Here is a 22,717-nt window from a genome sequence, read left to right as displayed (position 1 = left end):
GAAACACAATACATACATCTGCAAGAAAGAACCGCCCCCCCCACCCCGCCCCACCGGGTGAGAAAGACCACTCTGATGGAACACTGGGCACTTCTCAAAGATAGGATTTCTACTTTGAGTATTGACCGTTTGCATTTTTTCAAGTTTATTTATTTGAGAGAGAAAGAACGCGACAGTGAGTGAGCGGGGCAGAAAGAGAAGGAGTGAGAGAATCCCAAGCAGGCTCCGCACCGTCAGCACAGAGCCAGATGCGGGGCCCGATCTCACAAACTGTGAGATCGTGACCTGAGCCAAAGTCAAGAGTCGGACGCTTAACTGACTGAGCCAGCCAGGCGCCCCTGCATTTTTAATTAAATGAAGAACAGGCAAATAATGCAAGCTCAGGAGAGGTACCTTGGGACTCTGGCGTCCAGGATGGACGTGGCCTAGGTAAAATGGAGGAGAGGGCAGGTAAGGACAGGGGGTGGCGGGAGGGGAAGGAGTCAAGGCCCGGGTACCTGCATTGGCCTTCAGGTCCTCTGGGGTCACCATGACAACAAACCGGATGGCCCGCTCGTTGCGGAACATCTCATAGGCCCACCTGCGGATGGAGCGCATGCACTTCACGGCGGCGATGCCGTTGTTGGCGATGAGCACCTGGACCGGGAAAATGGGGAAGGGGCCAGAGCTGCACACCTACCTGTGCTGGGAGCTGCATGCTACCCCGGTGTCCATCTCACAGCTGCAGAGCCTCCTGAGGTACCTCTTTGAATCTCTAGAGCACACAGCCTGGCAGAGAGGTGCTCAAAATCTGCTGGCTGCATGAATAGATGATGAGGGGATGGATGGATGATTGGTCAGGTGGAGGACTGGATGGATGGACAGATGGATGGATGGATGGATGGATGGATGGATGGATGGATGGATGAGTGGATGGATGAGTGGATGGATGGATGAATGGATGGACAGATGGGTGGATGGGTAAGTGGATGGATGGATGGATGGATGGATGGATGGATGGATGGATGAGTGGATGGATGGATGGATGAGTGGATGGATAGATGGGTGGATGGGTGGATGGGTGGATGGGTAAGTGGATGGATAGATGGATGGGTGGGTGGATGGATGGATGGATGGATGGATGGATGGATAAGTGGATGGATGGACGGATGGATGGGTAGATGGATGAGTGGATGGATAGATGGGTGGATGGGTGGATGGGTAAGTGGATGGATGGATGAGTGGATGGATGAAAGAATGGATGGATGGATGGATGGATGGATGGATGGATGGATGGATGGATGGATGAGTGGATGGATGGGTGAGTGGATGGATGGGTGAGTGGATGGATAGATGGGTGGATGGGTAGATGGGTAAGTGGATGGATGGATGGATGGATGGATGGATGGATGGATGGATGAGTGGATGGATGGGTGGATGGATGGGTGGATGGGTGAGTGGATGGATGGATGGATGGATGGATGGATGGATGGATGGATGGTTGGATGGATGGGTAAGTGGATGGATGGATGGATGGATGGATGGTTGGATGGATGGGTAAGTGGATGGATGGATGGATGGATGAGTGGATGGATGGATGGATGGACAAGATGGGCAGGATGGACAGGATGGGATGAATGAATGATTTTTGATCCTCTACTGGCACCATCACGATCACTTAACATTTCTGAATGCTTACATGTACCAAGCTACAGTACCATATATTTCACCAGCATTATTTCATTTCATCCTCACAACAGCCCTTGACAGTGGCTGTATTCTTATCTCTATTTGGGATTAAAGATATTAAAAAAGGAGTCGAGGCACTTGCCCAAAGTCACACAGCCAGTACGTAGCAGGCATGGGACTCGTGAGCCCTGCACACTCTGACCTGTGCTCTGAACTGGCCCCCTTGGCTACCTCTGCGTCCTGGAGGTTAAAGGCCCCAGACTTGGTAAGGAGGAAAGGCAGTAACGCCGGCCATCCTCAGCAACTGAAAGCAACAGAAAAGGTCCCAGTTTCCATTCCTAATGTGCCTGAACTTCCTGTGTGGCACTAGGCAGACCCCCACATAAGGATCTCAGACTGGCCAGCCTCCTGGCTTGGTCTATAAGAAATAAAACCAAGGTCTAGTTTTCCTGTTAAAAAGAAATAGGCATATGGCCTCGAACCTCTGGCTGACGTAGCAAGAACATAATTTTAAGGCTCGGGAGGACAAGTCTCATTAGAGATGGGGAATGCAATGGCTGCCATTTTACAGAAAGGGAAACTGAGTCCAGATGTCATATCCTTATGAGTGGCCACAGCAGACGGAGCCCAGCGCTCTGGGTTCTGGTTCAGTGCTCCCTCCTTTCGAAACTGCTCCCTGGAGAGCAACGACAGAATGGCAGTCCTTCGGTTCTCTCAGTCTTATCATCAAAGGGAGGCTTGGTCAAGAAGGAAGGGCTCTGGGTGAGCCTAGGACAGCCCGTTTCCCTAGGCCCCATTTGTCCCAGCACATTCTGGGAGCTCCGCCAGGGGAGAAGGCCACTGTGGGCTGGCTGGCTGTTCTAGTCTCCACAGGTGCAGCTTTCCCACAAGGAGTCTAGGGGAAAGGGCAAGCCACGGTCAAGTCCAAAGTCATAAAGTGAGGCAGCTCCCGGCTGAGGCCTTCAGCGGCCACCCAGCCTCTCGGCTCCCCAGGGCTGCGTGCCAGCCACCATCAGTTGGGCCGGCTGCAACACAGTGCCCTTGGCAAGTGTGACAAAAGCGTAGCTTCTGGATCCCCGCCCAAGAGTTTCTAACTCTGAGGCTCCAGGGCAGAAGAGTCTATTGGCTGCCAGGCTCAGGAGCCCATAGGAGTCTCTAACGCTCAATACTGCACTTAGGACGCTGGAGAGAGGACGTGGGGTCTGGACTCTGACGACCAGAGTCCAAATCCCAGCTCTGCCAATGACCAGCTGTAAGACCCAGGCAAGCCACCTCCCTTCCCTGGGCCTGTTTCCCCTTCTGCAAAATAATATCGCCCGACAGGACTCGGTGGGGGGCGGGGGTGTATAGTTAAATGAGGTAAGATAAGGTAAGGCAGTTCCCACGGTGCCCGGCAGAGCAGGCCCTCAAAAGCCAGTAGCTGCTGTTGTTATAATTACCCAGCACCACCCTGGAGTAATAGTGGAAAAGAACAAGGCCTTCTGGTCAAACTGACCTGGGTTCAAATCCCGACTCCGGCCCTCTCTGGCCACGGGACTTTGGACAACCAATGTCAAGTCTCTGCATCTTTGTTCTCCATGAATACGACGGGAATTACCAGTCTGTGGCCCAGAGCCTTAACCTGATGGAATGGGAAACGATGCGAAAAGCCGTTCTAAATGGCCACAGGTAGCGGTTTCCCTTCGTTATCGTTATTCAGTACATGGGCCTCCTCTCCCGGAAGGAGCTCTACACCTCAGAAGGGCAGGGCGGGGCTTTTAGACCTGCCCCCCCCCCCAGTAACCGAGAAAGCCGCCCCTTGCATGAAAGCACCGTGGGGTCTTTTCAGACCTCAGTCTCCATTTGTGTGAAATGGGGGTGATGCACCTGTTGCTTCCGGCTGTTGACAGGGTAGAAAGCTGATGAATTCCAGCACGTGGTACTCAGCGAGCGCCCACGGAAGGGTGGCCTGGCCCTTTCTCTACAGAGTTATGTGAGCCTGAAGTAGGTTCTCTCCCCTCCAGCTGGGAGGAGGGGCCCCACCCCACCCCGACTGCCGGGACCCCATCTGTACCTTCTCAATGACCCGATCCCCCCCGAAGCGCGTGACAAACTCAGCCGGGGAGGCCACGGTAAAGTCTCTGTGCAGGTCCACCTTCTTTAGTTCTCGGCCCTTCTTCACCAGGTGGAGTCCAGACATGCTGGGTCTGCAGAGCGAACAGGACAGACCCCGATGAGCCGTGGAGCCTGGGATGCGGGGGAAGGGAGTCGGGAGGCCAGCACCCGTGAAGTCAACATCAACAGAGAAGTGGGAGCCCGTCAGACCCCCTCTTTGTAGTCTCCACCAGGGACCTTGAAGCATTTCACAAGGAGACTCAAGAACCCAGTACAGGAATGAGCAGGAGTGATCCCTGGCGTGCCCCAAGCTGTACATTTCAAATCTTTAATCTCCAGTTAATTCTTACTTCATACGCTCCCAACTTAGAAACTCAAATAATACTGAAAAGCTTATGGGGAGGGGTTTACGAACAGGGAGCAAGCCCACACAGTCTAACACTTTAGATTTGTCTTTCATGCCCTTTTCTGCACACACGTATCAAAAATTGGGGGGCTGAAAACAACAAAAAAAAAAGTGTGTAACTTCCAGGTGGTGGTTCCTTGCCCTCCCCCTCCAGAACCCCACACCAGAGGAAAGCACTTCTCTGGCATTGCCATCTCTCCATAGTCCTGAACAATGCATGAGTATCACCTTGTGTGACATCTTTTTTTTTTTAGTTCATTTATTTATTTAGAGAGGCGGGAGGGGCAGAGAGAGAGAGAGGGAGAGAGAGAATCCCAAGCAGGGTCCATGCTGTCAGTGCAGAGCCTGATGCAGGGCTTGAACTCACGAACCGCGAGATCATGATCTGAGCCAAAATCAAGAGTCAAACACTTAACCAAGTGAGCCACCCAGGCATCCCTCTTATCAACATTTTTTATATTGACTGTACGTTGAAATCCTATTTATAGCAGCACTATTGACAGTGGCCAAACTATGGAAAGAGCTCAAATGTCCATCGACAGATGAAGGGGCAAAGAAGATGTGGAATATACAATGGAATATTACTCGGCCATCAAAAAGAATTTGTAGGGGCGCCTGGGTGGCTCAGTCAGTTAAGCTCTGACTTCGGCTCAGGTCATGATCTCGTGGTCCGTGGGTTCGAGCCCCGCGTCAGGCTCAGTGCTGACAGCTCAGAGCCTGGAGCCTGTTTCAGGTTCTGTGTCTCCCTTTGTCTGCCCCTCCCCCGCTCATGCTCGCTCTCTCTCTCTCTCTCTCTCTCTCTCTTAAAAATAAGTAAAACATTAAAAAATAAATTAAAAAAAAGAATTTGTAACAACGTGGATGGAACTAGGGTGTAATATGCTAAGCAAAATAAGCTAGTCACAGAAAGACAAGTATCATATGATTTCACTCATACGTGGAATTTAAGATACAAAACAGATGAACATAGGGGAAGGGAAGCAAAAATAATATAAACACAGAGAAGGGGGACAAAACATAAGAGACTCTTAAATACAGAGAACACACCAAAGGTTGCTGGGGGGGAGGAAGGGGAGTAATGGACTAAATGAGTGATGGGTATTAAGAAGGCACTTGTTGGAATGAGTACTGAGTGTTACATGTAAGTGATGAATCACTAAATTCTATTCCTGAAATTATTATTATACTATATATTAACTGACTTGGATTTAAATTAAAACAAATAAAAACTTGCTATAACTATAGCAAAAAAATAATAAAATACAGTAAACATATTGACTATAAAAAAAGAAATTCTGAAAAATATTTTCTGAGCCTTTGAGATTTTAGATATGTAGTTTTAAAGGCTGATATGGCACATACTGTGTATACATATGATTTTATACTTACATGACATATAAAACAAAAATCCACAAAAAAATATTACCTATATTATCTATCAAAAAATATTATCTATTTTAGATAGTATTAAGACATATACTCAAATACATATCTTTTTACTTTTTTTTATGTTTATTTTTGAGAGAGAGACACACAGAATGCGAGTGGGGGAGGGGCAGAGAGACAGGGAGACACAGAATCTGAAGCAGGCTCCAGGCTCCGAGCTGTCAGCACAGAGCCCGATGTGGGGCTCGAACTCAGGAACAGTGATAGCAGACCTGAGACGAAGTTGGACACTTAACCGACTGAGCCACCCAGGCGCCCCTCTTTTTACTTTTTAAAGTGACTATTAGAAATTAAATTACATGGGGTGCCTGGGTAGCTCAGTCGGTTGAGTGTCCGACTTCGGCTCAGGTCATGATCTCATGCTTCATGGGTTCAAGCCCCGCGTCGGGCTCGGTGCTGACAGCTCGGAGCCTGGAGCCTGCTTAGGATTCCGTCTCCCTCTCTCCGTGCCCCTCTCCTGTTCGTGCTTTGTCTCTCTCTCAAAAATAAATAAACATTTAAAAAAAAAAGAAAAATTAAATTACATGTGTAGCTTACATTATGTTTCTATTAGGCAGTGCTGATCTGGAGTACAGCTCCAAAATACGGCAAGGAAACCAGAGTTATGGGTCTTCAGTATCTGAGTTTTGAGACACCATCTATGGCCCTCGGATCTCGAAGGACGAGAATGAGTGCTCTTACTCAGCTGCCCCATCTGCTTCCCGTCCCCCAATCTCTCAACACAGGCATGCTGCACCCTGGCAGATTCAGTACGTGGTGTTTCATGAATCCAGGATTATTCACAGATGAGGGCTGGGGTAGACCACACGTGCCTTCCTACCTTCCTTCCTTCCTCTTTCTTTCCTCTCTCCCTCTCTTTCCTGGAGACAGTGGGGTTTTCATTCACATAGCTCTTTTTAAAATTTTTTCTAACGTTTATTCATTTTTTGATAGAGACAAGAGCATGAGTGGGGGAGGGGCAGAGAGAGAGGGAGACACAGGATCAGAAGCAGGCTCCAGGCTCCGAGCCGTCAGCCCAGAGCCCGACGCGGGGCTCGAACTCACGGACCGCGAGATCGTGACCTGAGTCGAAGTCGGACGCTCAACCGACTGAGCCACCCAGGCAACCCTCCTTCGCATAGCTCTTGCACCTGTTGCTAATGCGGCCCACTAATTGCAGCTAATTGAGCAGCTCCTTTATTTTTCATTGGCAGCATCCCTCCTGGAGGCCTCTGCTCTCTCCTCCCGTCCTGACTGCCGGTTCTCCAGACCCCCTTACCCGACTGTCATCCTGGGCCTTCTTTTGCTGACCTCCTCGGGATGCCTTTTGCCTCTCCTCGGGTCTGATCCCTCATTTGGGGGATCACACGGCTCCCTCTTTCTCCCTCGTTTTGTTGGGACATAGCGTCCAGTAGTTCATCTGATTCAAAAGATGGTACCATGGCAGGACACGTGACGAGGACGTCCTCGCGTGCCTGTCCTCCTCCTCGCTGCACCAGGCTACTTCATCACTACCGCCCTGGAGATTCCCTCTGATTCTATGCTGGATGTCAGTTTATTCTCTGGCTTCAGGGGGAGATCGCTAGCCTTCTCAAAAAAGGCGTTCGGGAGTGGGGACTGGGGGTGGTAAATGTGTCATCAGCTGGCGTGGTCTGAAACTTCCTTCTCCTCTCACGTTTGACCCTAGCCTTTGGCCGTGTACAGAACTCTATCAGGGAAAACCTTCTCCTTCCGAGTTTTGGAAGCCTTGCACCATCGTGTTGTGGCTTCCGAGGATGCTGGAACCAGAGCTGTTCCGATACTTGGATCCTTCGTGGGTGATCTGTTTTGTTTCACATCCAGAAGCTTATAGGACCTTGTCTCTGTCTCCTGTAGCCTACAGTTTCACAGGGATGTGCTCAGGTGTGTGTCTGCTTCCGTCAGTGGGGCTGTGCATCTATCAGGCTCCTTCAGTGTGAAAACTCACATCCTGGAATTTATCTTCGAATATTTCCTTCAAATGATTTCCCTGCCTCCTTTTTCTCTATTCTTTCCAGAAGCCTTATCATCCGGATGCTGAAATTCTTAGGCTGGCCGGCAAGTTTCTGTATTTTACCCCTCCCCTACTTCCCATCTCGTGTCTTCCACTTTCCGGGCAATTCCTTCAGCCTTCTCTCCTAACCCGCTGTTGTGTTTTTAAATTTGTTTTAATGGCTGTTTGTTTTTGAGAGAGACAGAGACAGAATGCGAGTGGGTCAGGGGCAGAGAGAGAGGGAGACACAGGATCCGAGGCAGGCTGCAGGCTCCAGGCTCCGAGCTGTCAGCACAGAGCCGGATGAGGGGCTCGAACTCATGAGCTGTGAGATCATGACCTGAGCCGAAGTCAGGCGCTCAACTGACTGAGCCACCCAGGGGCACCACCCACCACCCATCCCCCCTCCCCGCCGCCGCTGTTGTGTTTTTACAACCAAGAGCTTGTTAATGACCAGCAGAGCTTCCTTTTCACGCATCCTATGCCTATGTGTGCAACATCCTCCCTGACTTCAGTGAGGGCAATAATGGCAGCTTTTTCACATTCCCTTCTCCTGGCACGATTTCTGTTTCTTCCAAGTCTCTTGTGTCTCTCTGTTCGGGGCCTGCCTTCCATATCAGAAACTGTCCCCAACTGTTTGTTAAGCCTCAGTCACTTCCTCGTGGCGAAGAGCGAGAACCAAAGGGCTGACAGAAGGTACTGAGGTGAGGCCGGCGGACCCTGAGCTCCACGCTCGGGACCTTGGGGAGGGGGGCTGCTGTGTACCAGGGAACCCGAAGTACACTTAGAGTCGTCTTCTTTCAAGGGTCCAACTCTCAATTGGCCAGCAGCTGGGAAGAGGGTGGGTGGGGGGGTGGACGTAGCAGGAAGGTCTGGGATGGGGGGCAGGGAAGGTTTCAACACCTATAACCTATACGGACCCTGATCGTCACGTTTGGATACAGGCCCCACACCCTCCACCGTGCCCATCGGTCCCCAGCGCCAAGACCCTCTACTTTTCCCTCTCCAGGGAATGAATTGCCTGCTTTCTGTGGGGGTGGGAGTGGACAACCCCTGCCAAGCAAAGCAGACAAGAAGATCTGGGCATTTTGTACCCAATTCTTACGTTGGTACCTCCCCACCTTTACCCCCAGGCGCACAGGCACGTGATGCCGCCAGTCCCTGTGCCTTTCAGGGTGCAGATCCAGTAAGTTCTCAGCCGTCCTCACGGCTGCTTTAGGACTCAGCCCTCTTGGTTCTGCTAAGCCAGTTACTGCTGGCTCACCTGCTTTGGGGCCTCCAAAATAGTATTGCTAATCTCCTCTCCTGTCCTGCCAGCCTTGATGGTTTCCATCTCTTTAAAAAAAAAAAAAAAAAAGAATCTAGGGACGCCTGGGTGGATCAGTCGGTTAAGCATCTGACTCTTGATTTCTGCGTAGGTCAGGATCTCATGGTTCACGAGATAGAGCCCTGTGTCAGGCTCTGTGCTGGCAGTGAAGAGTCTGCTTGGGATTCTCTCTCTCCCGCTCCCTCTCTCTGCCCTTCCCCTGCTTGCACTCTCTCTCTCAAAATAAATAAACTTAAATAAAATAAAATAAAAAAATAAAATAAAATAAAATAAAATAAAAATCTCTTTTGCCATCATTTAGTGGGATGTTGACAGGACCTTCTCCTGACATGGAAGAGAATCAGGCGCGAATATTCAGTCCACTTTTGTAACGCAGCAAGGGGACATTCATCTGCCAGGAATTAAGCCAGAAGTTAACCACCCACAGGTGTGTCCAGTGGCTGTGTCACCAGGCAGGTCGAGGGCAGGGATGAGTGGGTTCAGGGGACCAAACTTTTGGTGAAGAACTGATCGATCATAGGGCGCCTGGGTGGCTCAGTCGGTCAAGCGTCCGACTTCGGCTCAGGTCATGATCTCGCGGTCCGTGAGTTCGAGCCCCGCGTCAGGCTCTGTGCTGACAGCTCAGAGCCTGGAGCCTGCTTCAGATTCTGTGTCTCCCTCTCTCTCTGACCCTCCCCCGTTCATGCTCTGTCTCTCTCTGTCTCAAAAATAAATAAACATTTTTAAAAAAATTTTTTAATAAATAAATAAACTGCAAGCAGCTTTTCTTCTAGAACCTCCTAGGGCTGAACTACTGAAACAAAACAGGACTTACAAGGACTTACAAGGGTACTTTGGAAGGGCAGATATTGTCTTGCCAATTACATCCCATCAATCAGCAAGGAGCTCAGTTTGTTTCGGATAACTTTATTTATTTCCAAAAACAAGCAGATGTGGCCTGAGGGCCCTAACCTGCAGGCCTCTGATCTAGGGAAAGAGACACCAAAATGGTAAGCAATTATGGGTGGTTTGTGTTTTCTTCTCTTCCTTTATGTTTGTTAAATTTCCCGCAGTGATAAAATTTTAAGCATTTTTGAGAGGGACCGAAAGAGAGTGAGTGGGAGAGGGACAGAGAGAGGCAGAATTCCAAGCAGGCTTTGCGCTGTCACTGCGGTGACGCGGGCTCGAATTCATGAAACCGTGAGATCACAACTTGAGCCGAAATCAAGAGTCGAATGCTTAACCGACTGAGCTACCCAGGCGCCCCGATAAATTATTTTCAATAAAAAAAAAAAAAAGCTATGAATTTTGTTAATAGGGATGCTGGAAGCCCTAGCCATTCTGGCATCCATGGGGCAAGGCACTCAGTATCCCTAACTGTAAGATAAGGTTATTAACACGTACTTCACCAGGTTTAAAGGTTAATATATAGAAAGTAAAAAATGGCATCTGGCACACAGTAAACTCTGTATTATCATTTCAGTGCCATGAAGCCAAGAGGATCAGGGGCTGTTGACCTCCCAACCTCACCAGGAAACGCTTCAGCCACTCCTCTGCCCAGGGTCTGCTCCCCATCCATCCGCTCTCCCCGACCCCCCACTCTTATCTACAGCCTTCCCCTACTGGCTGGCTTCATCTTTTGGCTTCAGGTAGTCTCAGACATCCCGTTTCCATGCACGCAAACACTAAAACTCTAGCAAACTGACCTAAAGCACAACAACAACAAAAAGTCATCCAGGAGAAGAACACCATTTTGTGGCCTGGAAAAACCATTCCCAGCCGCCATTTTGATTTCAAACATGGCGACAGAGCCCCTCCATCAGGTGGGTCGCGGCCCATCACAACTAACTAGGCGGGCGAACACACAATGCTGCCGGAGGGGCCTTGTTTCAGACCCAGTCTCCAGGCCAGTGGCTATTTTTATTCGTTTTTGACAAAGTTGGAGGCCAACCAACATTGGCTCTGGAGGGCCGACCGTCAACCGGCATTTGTTCCAAGGCAAGTGTGAGGGCTGAAATATTCCAGGGTGACTTTGGAAATGGCTTCAGGTGCAATCAACTAGGCCACAGAGCTATCCGCCAAACACCAAACACAGTCAGCTGCTCAGGCACAAGACCAGGCAGAAAACACCCGGAGGGAAGAAATAAACATCTCAAGTGTCACTGTGAATCAGACACAGGGGGCTTCTCACTGAATCCCCAGAGCCCCGTGCAGGGGAGGCCACCATTTCCTGCTCACAGTGAGGAAACTGAGGCTCCGAGAGGCCCGATGACCTCAAGCCACACAGACGGCAAGTGTGGGCTTCCAATCTGACTCTGACCTTCTGAATCTAAGTTTGAGGCAGGAAGATATTTAAGACAAATGGGAGTATCTCTATTGTCTGGACTTGAAAAAACAAGCACTTATATTTGAGAGGCGATGTGTATACCACAGGGTTCTCAGCTGGGAGCAGTTTTGTCCCCCGGAGACACCTGGCCACGTTTGCAGACATTTTTTTGTGGTCACAACGAAGGAGGGGTGGCCATCTAGTAGGTAAAGGCCAGGGATGCTGCTGAATGTTCTAGGATGCTCAGAACAGCCCCTCACCGCAAAGAATTACAGGGCCCCACGCGTTAGCAGTGCCTCAGCTGAGAAAACCTAATGGTTTCTAATCGATCTCATCGTAGATTAGAGCCATCCTTCCAGACTTTCCATGCAGAATCTACCATTCCTGACCTGTGTAATCCTGGGAAAGTTGCTTTAGCAGGTGTCTCTTAGTTGCCTCATAAGATGAAAATATTAACAACATTAATTGCGTCTCCTTCCTTGAGTGTGTGTTCAGGGTTCAACATTGGGCCTTGCGGGCAGTAAAGACCTTAAGCCGAGGGGCCTCTCCACAGGGAAGCCATGGGAAGAGCCCAGTATGGGGCCACTGGGCCCTGACATCAACCAGCCCTTGTGTCCCTACCTCTCCTTTCTCTTTGGTAAAACAGGGATGGTAACCGCTGAGAGCCGATGACCTGATGGAAGTAAAGTTATTTACTTACTATTTTCACCAAGCAAGTAAGGAAGAAAGGACATTGCATAGCTTAGTAAAAGGCCGATAATTCTGAACTCATCTTTGGGCTCCCAGACACATAGACCCTTGGAAATCTCTCAGGCCTCCTGTCCCCCTCCCCACCGGCCCAGTGCTTCCTGGGATGGCCACCTTGGCTAGGCCAGGAGTCCTTAAAATAGGGTCCAAAAACCAAATCCAGGCTGCCACATGCTTTTGTACCTCCCACAAGCTAATAATGGTTTTTACCTTTTTATTTATTTTCTACTTATTTTTTAAATGTTCATTTATTTTTTGAGGGCAGGCGAGGAAGGGGCAGAGAGAAGGGGACAGAGGATCTGAAGCGGGCTCTGTGCAGACAGCAGCGAGCCTGATGTGGGGCTCGAACTCACGAACCGGGAGATCATGACCCGAGCGGAAGTTGGACGCTCAACTGACTGAGCCACCCAGGTGCCCCTGGTTTTTACATTTTTAAATGGTTGAAAGAATCTTACTTTGTGACATGAGAAAATTATGTGAATTTTCAACCTCAGTGTCCATAAATACAGTGTGATTGGAATACAGTCAGGCCCTCTCAATCATGATGTAATTATCTGTGGCTGCTAGGGCAGTAAATGGCAGAGCTGAGTAGGTGTGACAGAGACCATATGACCACAAAAGCCGAAAATATTTACTATTTGGCCCTTGATGGAAACAGTTCACCAACTCTGAGTTAAGCGGTGCTTTTCGGCCCTGACTGTGCACTCCATGACGAGAAGCCTTAAAAACTGCTGATGTCTAGACCCCACCTGGACTAATTACTCAGCATCCCCAGGATGGGAAGGATTGTTGGGGGGGGGGGGGAGAGTAGGGGTCACCCAGGCATCTACATTTTCCAAAAGCACCGCCCCCCCCCCCCCCCCCCGCAGGAAATTCTAACCTGCAGGTGGGGGCGAGAGCCACCAATCAACAACCCACATTTCAACCAGGCAGCTGGCCTTGGTTCTGAGCAGCATTCCCATGGCAGCGAAGCCACTTGCAATGGGGTGATTCCAATTCTTGCAGGTTTATTCTTTCAGCTTAAGGTGGTTTCGATTAAATGTGATTCAAGATTCGTAGGTTGAACTTTTGTGTAAATAGCCTTACAGATCAGGAAAAAAAAAAAAAATGTCTCCTTTGTAGGCCACGCGGCCAGCTTTGGGCACACCGGAGGACTTGAGGGGTTTTGCCAGAGGGGTCAGATGGGGGTAGAAATGTGACTAACATGCTCTACAAAAAGCTCAGTGTACAAGAAAGACCATGATCCAAACAGGGGACCGGTGCCCGTCTGCAGGCCCTTTGCCTTCAGCAGTCCAAGGAGGGTCCCCCGAAAGGCTCTGTTATTCTGCTTTGCAGAGGGACCAGAGAACTTCAAGGTCAGCCTCCTTCCTGGGGCATGTCTCCTGCCCTCTCTGAACCCCCCAACCTTGAACCCAAACAACCAGGTCCTTCTGGCTCCAAGTGACCTCACTTCCCTGCACTAACTATCCAGCAACTGTTAATAAAGATCATGGGGTGGGCGGGGATGCATGGGGAGAAGTGGTTAAGGGTGATTTTTGTTCCTCCTTTTTGCTTATCTAGAATTTTCTGACTTTTCAACAACAAACAGAACGTGACTTTGGTAAGTTTTTCAAGTGCAATACAATGAAAACAAGAAATCAAGCAGGTGGGGCTAGGAAGCACTGGGGCACAGAAACGCCTGCACTAATTGCTCAGAAAATAACCTTAAATGGGATGCGCGCTCGGATGCACATTGACTCGCCCCGGGCTTCGCGATCATTTCCAAAGTCCTGCCGTCCGCAACCAAGGCTTCACCAAAGCAAAGGGGAGGAAGAGGAGGAAAGCGAGACCCCCCGCCAGCGGGTCCACCTTTGTGTTCCTGAGCGCCCCCTTCCAAACAACATCACCGCCAAATCCAGCCCCCCGGGTTTTGCAAGGCAGGCTCCGTCTCCCCAGCGGCCCAACTAAAGCCTGCATTTCTTTGGTGGGGGCGGGGAAGAGGAGGTGGAGCGAAGGGGTCACACGGCTTGTCTCTACTAGGGGCGGGGGGGGGGGGGGGACACGCTGCATAAGTTTGCAAAAGATAACGGTCATTAGAATTGCAGGCTTACTTACTTTACTTTGCGATCAGGGAAACAGACCTTGCACTTGGCAGGACTCATATTGACCTGCCCGCCGACCAATCCCACCCGGCTCCTTCCGGAATGCCGAGCATGCACCCCTGAACCCCCTGAAGCGGACCCCGGTCCCGGGGCCCAGCAGGGCAGCCACAGGGAGGCGGAGGCGCGGTCCGAGAGCGGCTCGGGCCGGGTTGTGCTGCAACCTGCAGATGCCGGCCCAAGCGCTGAGCTTCCTCCATCCCGAAATGAGTCCTGCGCGCAAGTGTCCGGGGCGGACGCGCCCGCCCAGGCCCCGCCCCCAAGCGGACCCCTCCTCCCAGAAGGGTCCTGCCCCCTCACCGGGCCCCGCCCCCTATCCCCGCCGGCCAGGTCCCGCCCCCCCCGCGCCGGCCAATCACGGAGCCACCGCTGACCTTGGGGGCCGGGAAACGACCGCCGGAGATGTTAAAAAAAAAAAAAAAAAAAAAAACACACAAAAAACAAAAACCCTCTTGGCTGCTTTCCTACCCAGCTCGCCTGACTGGAGGAGAAGCGTTCCAGGATGGCACCCACTAGCTACTGGCAGCTGGGCAAAACTCACAAGTGCTTGAATACACCCGCTAGGGAAGTGGTGGAAAATATGGTTTATTTAAAATATGAGTCAGGGGCGTCTGGGTGGCTCAGTCGGTTGAGAGCCCCACTCTTGATTTCGGCTCAGATCATGACCTCAAGGTTAGGGGGATACAGCCCTGCCTCGGGCTCTGAGCTGACGGTGTGGAGCCTGCTTGGGATTTTCTCTCTCCTCTCTCTGTCCCTCCCTTGCGCGCTCTCTCTCTCTCTCTCTCTCTGATAATAAATAAACCTTAAAATATGAGTCAGATGTCACCACAGTGCCTGGTAAAAGCCCCCGAAGTCAGGTCAACTTCTGGCTTCCAAGTTCCTGGTTTTGCTCATTCTTTCACCTCTATTCCCAGGGACAAGTTTGTTCCAGGTCCCTCTGTCCCCACGGAGAGCTCCCAACACACACTTCTGACCACATGGGTCACCTGGTAAAGTGAGTGCTTTCAAGGCAGGGAAGACCCCAGCTGCCCTGAGACCCTAAAAAGGCTTCATTCTGGCTTCCAGCTATGGAATGAATGAGTCACAGGAATGAAAGGGACAGCATAAGGAATATAGTCGATGATAGTGTAGCAGTGATGTATGGTGACAGATGGCGGCTACACTTGTGGTGAGCGCAGCATAACTACATAGACTTGTCTAATCACTATGTCCTACACCTGAAACGAATGCAACATTGTGTGTCAGCCACACTCAAATGAATACATCTTTTCTTAAAAAAATAAGCTTTCTGCTAAGACCAGCATACCCTGGGTGCTCTTCTGTGCCTTTGTCTTATTTAATAGCGATCCTGTTGTTTTTAATTTTTTTTCATTGTAAGTTTATTTATCTTTGAGAGAGAGAGAGAGAGAAGAGAGCACTAGTGGGGTAGGGGAAGAGAAAAGAGGGGAGAGAGAATCCCACGCAGGCTCTGAGTCCGACGCGGGACTCAAACTCATGAACCGTGAGATCCTGACCTGAGCTGAAATCAAGAGTGGGATTCTTGGGGCGCCTGGGTGGCTCAGTCGGTTAAGCGTCCGACTTCGGCTCAGGTCATGATCTCGTGGTCTGTGAGTTCGAGGCCCGCGTCAGGCTCTGCACTGACAGCTCGGAGCCTGGAGCCTGTTTCAGATTCTGTGTCTCCCTCTCTCTCTGACCCTCCCCCGTTCATGCTCTGTCTCTTCCTATCTCAAAAATAAATAAACGCTAAAAAATAAAATAAATTTAAAAAAAAGAGTGGGATTCTTCATGGACTGAGCCACCCAGGTGCCCAACAATCCTATCGTTTTTATTTCCATTATGCAGATAAGGAAACAAGACCCAGAGATGTACATTTCCTAAGGGTGACAGAGCTGGAGCCTTGAACCCACGCAAACTGATTCCAGTTAGAATAAATGAATGAATACTTCTCCAAGTAGTTTTCATAAGTTAAAAGGACCCAAAACACTGCCTAGAAAATATTGCAATGATAATAAATGTAGCCTACGTTCACAGCAAAGCAAGAAGCCAAAAACTAATGTAAAAGTTTGCAAATATGGCCACAATGGCAGCAGTGACCTCTCCTAGGAGCTGTAGAAGCTGCCCTGCCTGAGGACACCAGTTAGCTGTGCTCTAGCCAGATATCAACTGTTTCAACAAGGGGATTAAGAAATAAATACATAAAACAGGTGAACACAATTCTCAGTTCTTCAGAATTTCTAGAATGTTCTCCACAGCCTTGTCTTTCCTTCCTCCAAAACGAACTCCACCTTAGGCTGATGCATTTTTTAAAGTTTCAAACCAACCCCCTCCCCCCCTGCAAATTCATCCCCGACATGACCCAAATTTAATATATTCACCTCAAAATAGGGAAAACAATTAAAATCAGGAAGTGGAAGTATTTCAAAAGACCCCAAGTCAGTAAGGATCAAGTGGGAAAGAGCTTGAATCGGTTTACTTGCATCGCTCTGGATTTTTATCCTCTAGTGACAAAACCCCAACACCCGTTGGACCTCGTGGTGATGCTAAGTTCTCCGCCAACCCAGCCCGAGAGACGTCGTAACACAGCTCGCTTTTACGTGGGGGCGCTCAAGAAAGGATTTCACTTAGATGTCCGCGCTTGGCACGTCATCAGAGTGATAACGACTTGGGTTTTTCTCTGCCTGCCTTATTAGGGAAGAGAAGATCGGAAGGAAAGAATAACACACGCCCCTATGCTGAGTACCGCCTTTATACAAACATCTCCTCTAAACAATTGTCACCGTGCTTTCGATGACAGTTCAAACTTGGCTGTAGATGCAGTCTCGTGTTACAAGCCCTTCTGCCCAGGCTCATCAGAGGCTAAATTTAACTTGTTGGTATGGCAGAGGGAAAAGCCAGGTCAATGGCGAAAGGCACACGCAAAAAACAACAAGAAATGGTACACGTACAAGTGACTAGCAGCACAGTGGAAATTCCGGAGCCGTGAGCGGCCTCAAGCCTGGCCCTGTGCCCTCTGTGACCCCGAGCAAACCTCTTCTCTCCACTTCATCTGTAAAACCATCCATATACAAAGTGTGTTCATTCAGACAAAACCAAAATAATGCCCTGGGGCATTAACCTGGGGGGCTCAGTCCGTTAAGCGTCTGACTTCAGCTCAGGTCATGATCTCATGGTTCGTGAGTTCAAGTCCCACTGACAGCACAGAGCCCGCTTCGGATCCTCTGTCCTTCCCTCTCTCTGCCCCTCCCCTGCTCCCCTGCATGCGAGCGCAAGCTCTCTCTCTTTCAAAAATAAACATTAACAAAATAATTTAAAATAATCCCTTTCAATATGTGATGGAGGAAATGTTCCATTAAGCATAGAGCAGAAGTGAAAGATTTTTCTAAATTAAGATACAGACGGGGCCCCTGGGTGGCTCAGTCTGTTGCACATCTGACTCTTGATTTCAGTTCAGGTCACGATCTCACAGTTTGTGGGACTGAGCCCACATTGGGCTCTGTGCTGACAGTGCAGAGCCTGCTTAAGACTCTCTCTCTCTCTCTCTCTCTCTCTCTCTCTCTCTCTCTCTCTTCCTCTCTCTCTGCCCCTTCCCCGCTTGTTCTCACTCTGTTTCTCAAAATAAATAAATAAACTTAAGGGGCACCTGGGTGGCACAGTCGGTTAAGTGTCCAACCTCGGCACAGGTTACAATCTCACCTTTTGTGGGTTCGAGCCCCATGTCGGGCTCTGTGCTGACAGCTCAGAGCCTGGAGCCTGCTTTGGATTCTGTGTCTCCCTCTCTCTCTGTCCCGCCCCCGCTTGCACTCTGTCTCTCTCTCTCTCTCAGAAATAAACATTAAAATTCTTTTAATTATACAAAAATAAACTTTAAAAAAACAAAAATAAAAATAAAGCGGGATCCAGATATTTAAGAGAGAGAGAAAGGAATGTTTAGTTTCTCTGGATCCTGTATTAATAGCCAGCCTCTTCCAAAACTCAATAGCCAGTCCACCAATGAAACAATGTGAAAACAGAGACCCCCTTCCCCCGAACCTCCCAGAAAACATCTTAGGAGCTAAAAAGAGTTGAAAACGGGGTTTCTGCCAGCCTCTCCCTAAATCAATAAAGGAATAAGTAAATTAAAACATTATCAAAAGATCCATGGCATTTCACTGAGGGACAAATAACAAATATTTATAGACAATTTAAAGTTTTATGACCTGCTCACTACAGTTGGAGCAGAGGAAAAGAGATACGGAGGGGAGATAATGAGCAGGAAGGATCTGGAAGAGGCCCGATGCAAGCCCACCCAGGACGTTATCTGGGACAGAAGTGCAGCAAGGTCCCGGGTGTCAGGGTGCTCGCCTGTGGTGTCCTTCACTGCGGTCCAGACCCCACCGACCCGCACTCGCCTCCCTGGGCTCTGCGGTCTGCCTTGAGAAGCCTCTCTTGAACTCAGCACTCCCACCAGGGAAGTGAGTGGTTGGGAAAGCACCCTGTGGACTGCCTTGTGTTCTACCATTTTGTTGGGGACACTTCGCCTGCCCCCCCTCCACTTCCTCCCCTGGGGACACAGGCTGCTATACCTTAAGGATGTACGCCCGGAGGGGCCTGGGAAGAGCCATGGCCACAGGCGAGAGCTTTGGAAGATGCCCATTCAGCGGCCGGCCCCCGAGGCAGCCCCTGGGCCACCCACACCCGCCACTCCTTCTCCCGTGATCTCAGCACACTTGTGAGGTAGACACCAGCATTGCCCCGCTTCGACGGAGAAGGAAATTGCAGCTGAGAGAGCTCACGGGACTGGTCTGAGATCCGAAGCCAGACCTGTCTGCCTGCGGGGCCTGGGCCCTTGCTGTGACCACTGTGCTTGGCACCCAATGACAGTGATCACGCCATGGCACTGTGGGCTCACAGTAGCTCAGCTAAGCGTGGCACCGGGCCTGTGAGGTAGGCAGCACTGTGACCTCGTTCTGGAGGATGCTGAGGCACAGAAAGGTTAACGGCTCGGCCCCGGGGCACTTGACAGCTGAGTGGAGGAGAAAGCATGCGCAGTGGGAAGTTCTCTGCCCACGATGGGAAGTTCTCTGGGCTAGTGGCCTCTTAGGCTCCTTCCTGGCCTGGCCTGGCCTCTCTGAGGCCATCTGAGCACCCACGGTGCCTGCACAGAGCCCGGCAACCAGCAGGCCTATGATAAATGCTCCCAAGCCCATGAATGAATGGGACAAACCTTAGCTTCTCCACTGGACCGTTTCATCTCTGAGTTTGTCCTAATGTTTACCTAGGAGGACCCAGACCATCGACGGGCAACCGGCCCAGGAGAAAATGGTTCGAAATTAACAAACTTTCCCCAAGCTCTCTTCCCCCCTCCCCCTCCCACCTCCGTTCTTCCAGCACCGCCCCCCTGCCCCCCACCACGCACCGCTCCACACACAAAGAAACAAAAGCAAAGGCTGCTGGGGCCACAAAGGATCTCAGAGCATCCAGTCCAGCCCCCTGAGAGGGTAGGTGACATCCTCAAGGTCACAGAGCTTAATGGCTGCCTCCCCTGCCTCATTCTTCTCACTAATGCCAAGAACGGGTTAGGAGGAGGGTGGAGGCATCTTTGCTGGAGCCCAGGTTAAGCATCAATACCGGGAGATCGCAGACCGCTTTCTGACCTGCACCTGCTGAGGGTCCGGGCTCGAATGGCACTGAGGGCCTATGATTATCTCTGATAGAGATATCAGAGACCTCTGACAGACCCCTGAGGGTCAGGGCTTCAGCTTTTTATCTAGGAAGTGGGATGACTGGTTCACTTTCCCCCCCCAATATTTTTATAAGGTTTTATTATTAAACATTGTTAACACTTGTTGTAACAATATCTACAGCAGAAAGTTGGAAAACACAGAAGAAAATTTAAATGACTCATAATTGCACCATATAAAAACAATGATTATTAACTATTTTGACACATTCCTTATAGACTTTCCAGCCACACACACACACACACACACACACACACACAAACATTAAGCACCCTCATTTTCTGTGCTTACTAATTGGACAGAAATCTAAGCACATTACATTCATGTGTCCACAATCCCTTATCTGAAACTCCCAGGACTCAATATGCTTTGGAATTTGGGAACTTTCTTGGGGGGTGATGGTAAAGCTTTACATGATACGTTTTCATGTTACTATTTCAGCAGCAGAAGGCATGAATATTCACAAAACGGGATAAATAAACACTACAAACCACTTTACATCTATTCAAGGTGGATTTTGCTGCTAAATGAGTTCACCACCAACTAATGAATTTCCAGGTCATAACTTTATTTTTTTTTTTAAGCTTATTTATTTATCTTGAGAGGAAGACAGACAGAATCCTAAGCAGGCTCCACACCTAGCACAGAGCTTGACACAGAGCTCAATCTCATGAACTGTAAGATCGTGACCTGAGCCAAAAGCAAGAGCGGGACGTTTAACTGAGTCACCCAGGCGCCCCCTGGGTCATAACTTTAATTTTCAGGACTACAGTTGTGCGATCCTGAACCTGTCCTATCCGACCCATTCAGTCCACACACGCACCCACGGGAGAGAAGTATCAGGGCAACAGTGCTCTGAACGGGCATCTTACCCCAGACCCACTGTATACTAGTCACATTGCCACTGTTGACCAAAGTGATTACCTCGGAACCTTCATTTCACAGCACGTGAGCATTTTGTCACTTGTAATGTTCTCACCAGCTTTGTTCTCTAAGGGTTGCATGGGAAGTCCGCCATCTGGGAACTATTTCCAAGTCCAGAGAAGAGCCAAGTCCCAACACCTGGCCTGAGATGAACCCAAAAGGGAAGACGAGGAGGGGACTTGAACAGACAGCACGAAGTCACCAGGTTAACAGACAGTCCATAATCTCAGCCGGCCCTTGCCAGCTGGGAAGATGGGAGGGAACAGGGAGATTGTACAACCATATTAAACGCAGAAGAAAAATTAGGGCTTAACCATGGAACTAGTCTACAAAATCATACAATTTACACAAAAAAGAGTTTTATGAAAACAAAAATGCTATTGCTGCTGAAAGCAACAGCAAAGTGTCTATTCACCCATCCATCCATCCATCCATTTATTCCTTCCTTCCCACTTTCCTTCCTTCCTTCCTCCCTTCCTTCCTCCCTTCCTTCCTCCCTTCCTCCCTTCTTTCCTTCCTTCCTTCCTTCCTTCCTTCCTTCCTTCCTTCCTTCCTTCCTTCCTTCCCAGATTCATTCATGAAGCGTTTTGCATGCCCCAGGAATGCAGAATTCTGTCTTTGGCAAGCCTGGGTTCCTCACTGAATTCATGCATTCGGCAAATATTTATTCAGAGTCTACCATGAACCCACACTAGGCCAGTCGGTGGGGAAAACTGGAGACCCACGTGGCACCATTTTCATGGACCTTGCCCTCCGTGCAGGAGACAGGTAACAACCAAGTCAACACAAGGAAATTAATGACATAATCCTCAGGAAGGATTATGAGTTGTGAAAACATGTCAGAGCAATCGATCAAGAAATGGGGGCACATGGGGAATGCTTGGGGACAGGGAACACCCTTCAGAAGAGGTGACTTCGGGGGTGCCTGAGTGGCTTAGTCAGTTAAGTATCCAACACCATCTCGGCTCAGGTCATGATCAGGTTTGAGAGTTTGAGCCCCCGGTCGGGCTCTGTGCCGACAGTGTGGAGCCTGCTTGGGATTCTCTTTCTCTCCCTCTGTCTCTGCCCCTCCCCCACTCACTCTCTCTCCCTCAAAATAAATAACTAAACTTAAAAAAAAAAAGCAGAAGAGGTGACTTTGGTGGGCAGGCAGGACAGGCTACAGAATTCACAGGGCCCAGTGCAAAATGAAAACATGGAGCCCTTGTTGAAAAGTTATTAAGAATTTCAAGAGGGAGGCAGCAGAGGGTCACACGCCTTGAAGTAGGTCCTGGGGGGAGGTGTAAGGAAACGGTGGCAGGGGGAGGGGGGTGTGGAGGAGGGGGTGGGGGCCATTTCAGTTCAGAGGGAACAGCAAATGGGAGTTTTCTGGGATGGCGAGGGCACAGGGGGAAGACAAAGGCCCTCTGAGATCATTCGAAAAGAGCTCCTCCCACGCCACAGAATTAAACATGTGCTGTTTCTCTACCCAGTCTCCTGGCTGGTGGCCTGGCAGGAAGACGCCAGCATGGGCCACAAGGTGACCTCTGGAGCGACACAGAGGTCACACGGTCTGTGAAGAACCTGTTACCAGCAGGGAAGATCCGCAGACCTATCAATGCCTTTGCTGTAGCTTCTGCCTGAGTGCAGCCCCCTGGAATAAACCACCCCCCACCCCGGTCTTAGGTTTCTGTCTGCGAAATGGGAAGGTTGGAAGGACTAGCAAAAAAATAAAATAAAATAAAACCCCTACTCCCTACCTCCATTTTGCAGAAATAGAGCCCCGGAAGGTTAGGGGATTTGCCTGAGGGTGCAGATTATTTAGCAGCTGACCGGGAAAGAATAATATTAATAAAGGGAACTTCCCGGACTCCAGCAGGGGCACTTTACCCACACATTGGCCTTCTCTAAGTCAGGCTTCATTTCCTCACCCCTCCGGCTGGTTGCAGGCCACCTGCCCACATCTGAACGTG

General features: G+C 49.9%; 1 protein-coding gene and 1 long non-coding RNA gene across 9 annotated transcripts in view; one reads left to right on the top strand and one right to left on the bottom strand.

Annotated features, from left to right (window-relative positions):
- Nucleotides 1-22,717, bottom strand: part of ACACB (acetyl-CoA carboxylase beta) — a 99,278-nt gene that overhangs the window by 74,474 nt on the left and 2,087 nt on the right. For 2 of the 3 annotated variants that reach the window (XM_042961548.1, XM_042961549.1), the window contains exons 1-3: nt 18,684-18,980; nt 3,722-3,854; nt 498-636 (exon numbers count right to left, since the gene is read on the bottom strand). In XM_042961548.1, the coding sequence (XP_042817482.1) occupies nt 498-636; nt 3,722-3,854; nt 18,684-18,754 (343 nt within the window). In that variant the 5' untranslated portion in view covers nt 18,755-18,980. Of the gene's footprint in view, nt 1-497; nt 637-3,721; nt 3,855-18,683; nt 18,981-22,717 lie in introns of those variants that run through there. The other variant, XM_042961550.1, reaches the window with a different exon arrangement.
- LOC122232367 lies at nt 19,114-22,458 on the top strand. 6 transcript variants are annotated; one of them, XR_006209739.1, is made up of 5 exons: nt 19,114-19,422; nt 20,283-20,351; nt 20,838-20,970; nt 21,438-21,533; nt 22,238-22,458. It is a non-coding gene; the product is annotated as an uncharacterized LOC122232367 (long non-coding RNA). The 6 variants fall into 6 exon arrangements; XR_006209738.1 differs by having other exon boundaries at nt 20,283-20,399; nt 20,824-20,970; XR_006209740.1 differs by lacking the exon at nt 20,283-20,351.

This window comes from Panthera tigris, chromosome D3, assembly GCF_018350195.1.
Source record: "Panthera tigris isolate Pti1 chromosome D3, P.tigris_Pti1_mat1.1, whole genome shotgun sequence".
NCBI lineage: Eukaryota > Metazoa > Chordata > Mammalia > Carnivora > Felidae > Panthera > Panthera tigris.
The sequence above is the reverse complement of the archived record's forward strand: the minus strand, read 5'-3'. Positions and strand labels throughout refer to the sequence as shown.